General features: G+C 52.5%; 1 protein-coding gene across 1 annotated transcript in view; it reads left to right on the forward strand.

Moving 5' to 3' along the window:
* The first annotated feature begins 1,612 nt into the window (after positions 1 to 1,612).
* LOC123508824 (protein ALP1-like) overlaps positions 1,613 to 5,000 on the forward strand; it is a 17,471-nt gene continuing 14,083 nt past the window's right edge. Inside the window, exon 1 of the mRNA XM_045262750.1 lies at positions 1,613 to 1,735. Within this exon, the coding sequence (XP_045118685.1) occupies positions 1,628 to 1,735 (108 nt within the window). The 5' untranslated portion in view covers positions 1,613 to 1,627. The remainder of the gene's footprint in view (positions 1,736 to 5,000) is intronic.

The raw sequence follows: 5,000 nt of genomic DNA on the forward strand, positions 1-5,000 counted from the left end.
GTTTGTTCGCTTCGAGAGGAGAGCCAAGGAGTTTGCTTGGTCTCGAGAGAGATGGGTAGGCTTGGTTGCGAATAAACTCAAGGGAAAAGCCTTGGAAGTTTATGATAAAATGTCAGCTGATGATCTGGATGATTATGTGGAGTTTAAGGCCGACATCTTGCGGGCATATGAGCTGCGACCAGAAGCCTATCGCTTGCAATTCAGAGGAAAGAGGAAGTGAGGAAGTGACTCCTACCTCGAGTGTGCTCCTGCGACTGGATTCGTCTGCCACTGCTACCTGAGCCAGCAATGGCAAGAGGACATGAGCGTCAGCCGTCACGAACTCCTCCACAGTGTTAAGTCCACGACACAACACTGCCTTGCTGAATGTCACCTTCCTACCAGTGACATTTCGGCACCTGACTGCTGTGCTCCCGTATCACGCAGTACGGTGACGGGATACTTTGTGCCATCAATCTCAACCGTGCCTCACACAGGAAAGGACGGCACCAGTCGTCGACTATCCTATCCAGGTGCGGGCGTGGCAACAGGGGGGAGGAACAGGTGGGCCAATCTGCACTCTCTCCTCCAAACACAACTCAGGCACACGCCGTACCTTCTCACAAAGCCTGAAGGAACAGTCAACTCATCACCACAAACTTGGTCTGGCCACACCAACAAGGCAACTGGTTTCTGCGAGGACTTGGGAGTTTCAGCTGTTACTAACTTTGGGCAATTGAACTTAAAATGCCCTTTTCCTCAACAGTGATAGCACATAGGCTGGTAATCATATTTGGGAGTTTTAGAGGCCGCCTTCCCGGCTGTCCCGTCCTTCGCAGAAGGAGGGGTGGGGCCCTGGGTTTTCCCAAACCCATCTTACTGCCGAATCCAGTATATCGCCTAAAGTGGCTTCAGCCCGAGGAAGAACTGCCGCCACTCCCTGGGCCTCCCTTAGAACCATCTTCCTTACGACTCCAACTCCCAGGCTGCTGCACAGGACGGTGGGCCAACACATAATCATCAGCCCATGTAGCAGCCTCCTTCAAAGTCCTAAACCTCTTCTCTCTCAATAGATGTACCAGCTCCTTATCAGTATGTCGATGAACTGCTCCATAACTACTAACTCCTTCAGGGCCTCGAGAGAGTCAACACCCTCGCTTGCAATCCACCTCTCAAACACTTGCTCCAGTGAACGAGCACACTCGAGGTAGGAGTCACTTCCTCACTTCCTCTTTCCTCTGAATTGCAAGCGATAGGCTTCTGGTCGCAGCTCATATGCCCGCAAGATGTCGGCCTTAAACTCCACATAATCATCCAGATCATCAGCTGACATTTTATCATAAACTTCCAAGGCTTTTCCCTTGAGTTTATTCGCAAAACCTACCCATCTCTGTCGAGACCAAGCAAACACCTTGGCTCTCCTCTCGAAGCGAACAAACCATTCAGCCACTTTAGCCTCATCAAATTCATGCACTAGCTGGAGACTTTGAAGTTAAGCTGCGTTTTTTAATGCCCCTACTGCTGACCTCGCCTTAAGGCGAGCTTAAGCAAAACCTGGGACAATGGAAAATTATTATTCGATCACGTGACCAGTCACCAGCTGACAGATGACAACAATAAGATGGCAGACGAACAGGAAGTGCAAGATATGCTGCAGCTTTGTAACTTATCTTTCCTCCCTGCATCAACAGTCCAGTCCATCATGTGTCCAGACTTGCCAGAGATACCAGATGATACTGAAACAGCATTCAATTTGGTGCAGACGTGTTAACCTCCGCTGAAGACTGGCCGGTACTATAAACAGTATACTACTGATACTACACAACAGATGGTGGGGCACACAGCCGCCCACCAAACACACTGGTGACCACGGCCACCAACAAAACAAACAGGACGAGACAAAGCGTGTCTCCTCCGTCGCCACACCCGAGTGGACGAACGCACAGAAATGCAGCCCCAACCGGCCACACACTTCTCAGACAACAAGCCCGTTGTCCTACACAGCCACGGTCTACCGGTAACAAGCCAGCTACTCAACAGGAGGGCACAACTCCCAGACCAATGACTAGCGAGTACTAAGAACAGCCCAGCAACACGAATCTCTCTACACTGTGCCAGACCGACGAGAGTGCGTGTCTATCTCCGCTGAAGGCTACTCTGGTACTGAGTCCCGCTCGCAACGAGAAGCAGGGAGAGGAGGCGGGTTGTCTGCTCAACAGAACAGCCTGAGGGGCCCGCGATGGGTGGCCATAGGCTACGCATATAATATAATAAATTAAAGGGAAATAAGACGAGTGCCCGCGCGACGGCCAGGCTACGCGTATAATATAGTTAAATAAACGGAAATAATGCGGTGCCCCTCACGCCCTCCCAAAGTGGAAACAAAACATTTACAAATATTTTTAAAAGGGATGGAACTGATTAAAGGGAATGGCTCCGGGACAGACAAATTGCTACAACGTTGTCTGCTCCTCTTATATGTTCCCAACATAAATATCGTGTTCTATCAACTCTGTCCTGCCCGGGACACTGCTAAACACAGAGGAGTACTTCCTCAGCCGCCGAAGCAACTCATCTTGCTGATCCCCTAAATGTTCAACCTTCTCTTTCAAGAGATGGAGGCTATTCCGTTCCCACTGCCCTGTAGGAACAACAGGTTCAGGCCCAATAACTTCTGGAGCCTCTCCCCTCCGGCAGAAAAACAAAACTGAAGATGCCTCTTGCGGCAGAACTAAAGAGCCCTTCTGGCTAATAGAACGAAAATAGGGCTTCAGCATGTTAACGTGACACAGCTGAGCCCTCTTGCGCCGGTCAGGAGTGACCACCAGGTAGTCGAGGTCACCTACCTTCTTCTCTATAACATAGGGGCCACTATAGCGGGCAGCAAGCGGCTGGCCCTGAAGTGGTAACAACACGAACACTTCATCTCCAGGGGCAAAACTCCGATACTCGGCCCTTCATACTCTGCTGGGCCTTACACAAGTGAGCCTGCGCCACCTCTAATGCCTTGGCTAATCTTTCTCGACTGCTCATGAGGCTCTTAAGCAGTGAGACAGGGCGCTCAGGCGACGGCTGACACCAAGCCTCCCGAACTACGTCGAGCGGTCCACGCACTCGGTGTCCAAACACTAGCTGATTGGGTGAGAAACCCAAGGACTCAGTGGGCGCTTCTCTCACCGCAAATAAGACAAAGGGACACCCTCGTCCCAATCCTTATCTCTCTCCATGCAGAAACTCTTGAGCATGGTCTTGAGAGTTTGATGATGTCTCTCCAGGGCTCCCTGAGACTGTGGATGATAAGCACTGGACACAATATGCTTGATCCCCCACGCAGTCATCGTATCCTTAAACAACTTTGAAGTAAAGTTGGTCCCCTGATCGGACTGCAGCTCTGCTGGCAATCCAAAGTGTGTAAAGAAGGTTAACAAAGCCTTCAGCACCACCTTAGAGTGAGTGCTTCTCAGGGGAATTGCTTCAGGGTACCGCGTGGTAACATCCATTATGGTCAACAAATACTTGTGAGCCCAGCCCTGGTAGTAGGCAGAGGACCTACATTATCAATAAAAACCCTCGTGAAGGGAGGATCAGCAGCAGGGATGGATGAGGAGTGGCGCGACAGGGGTGTCTGATTAGGCTTGCCCACCACTTGACAAGTGTGGCAGCACTTAAGAATCGTGGCTACTTCTCCAGACATGCTGGGCCACCAAAAATTGCGACGCAGGCGAGCGACGGTCTTTCGGATGCCCAGGTGTCCAGCCATGGGCCCCTCATGTGCCAACAGCACAAGTGCCTCACGCAGCTTCTGCGGCACAACTACTTGCAGTAGTTCACCACCGTCACTCTCCTGCCATCTACGACACAACACCCTTGGTGCAAAACAAACTCCTCACTTCCCTCACTCACTCGAGCAAAGAAGGAGGCCAACGCCGGGTCCTCCTGCCTGCCTACGAATGAGCTCTGCAGGCTCTAGCTGGGTAGAGAAAGGGGACTATAGGGTCATGGGGTTGAGGCAACGCTGCAACCCTACGTCCACACGGCATCGAGGACGGAGAGCTGGCCCAGGCTGCTCCGCTCCTGCCATGTGATCCGGTGAGTCCTCAGAAGGATCATCACCACCAGCCAGGCAGTCACCAGGCAAGGGAACAGCTCGCTCCCTGCCTCCGATGCTCTCACAGGGAGAAACTTCCAACTCCCCGCAGAACTGGAAGTCTCCCACCCTGGGCGCCAACTTCCAACAAACTGCCTGACTTATCATGCTGGGGCCTGTGCTGAACATCAGAGCCCTCAGCCTCCACACCAGGAAGCAACTCAGCACGAGTGCTCCCTCCGGAGTGCTCTGCAGAGTGAGGATAACCATCAAACAACTCAGCTACACCCAACACTCCGTCCTCACTCTCAGCAACAACTCCCAAAGCCGAGTCCGGTGCATTAACAAGTGACTCACACCGTCACCGTCAGCCTCTACACCAGAACTCAATGGTGAGCCCAACACTGGCTCCACCACATCAGCACTGCTACTCCCATCTGGAGTCAATCCCACCTGGCTGCTAGCAACCTCCTGGGTAGTAACAGGCTCTCTCTCAGCCCAGCGGGCCTGAGGCAGGTAACAACACTTTACAGAGTCTTGCACCACTGGCCCAGACTCTTCAGCAACCTCATCCTCATCAGAGGTTGGGATCCATACACGACCACCAGCCAAATCATTCCCAAGCAGGAAGTCCACTCCTGCGACTGGCAGTTCGTCTGCCACTGCTACCTGAGCCGTAGCAGTGACAAGAGGACATGACAGCGTCACCTCAGCCGTCACGAACTCCTCCACAGTGTTAAGTCCACGACACAACACTGCCTTGCTAGATGTCACCTTCTTCCCAGTGACATTTCGGCACACTGACTGCTGTGCTCCCGTATCACGCAGTACAGTGATGGGATACTTGGTGCCATCAATCTCAACAGTGCCTCCACACAGGAAAGGACGGCACCAGTCAAGCTCACTATCCTTAGCGGGCGAGGCAACAGGGGGA

This window comes from Portunus trituberculatus, chromosome 25, assembly GCF_017591435.1.
Source record: "Portunus trituberculatus isolate SZX2019 chromosome 25, ASM1759143v1, whole genome shotgun sequence".
In the NCBI taxonomy this organism is placed as follows: Eukaryota; Metazoa; Arthropoda; class Malacostraca; order Decapoda; family Portunidae; genus Portunus; species Portunus trituberculatus.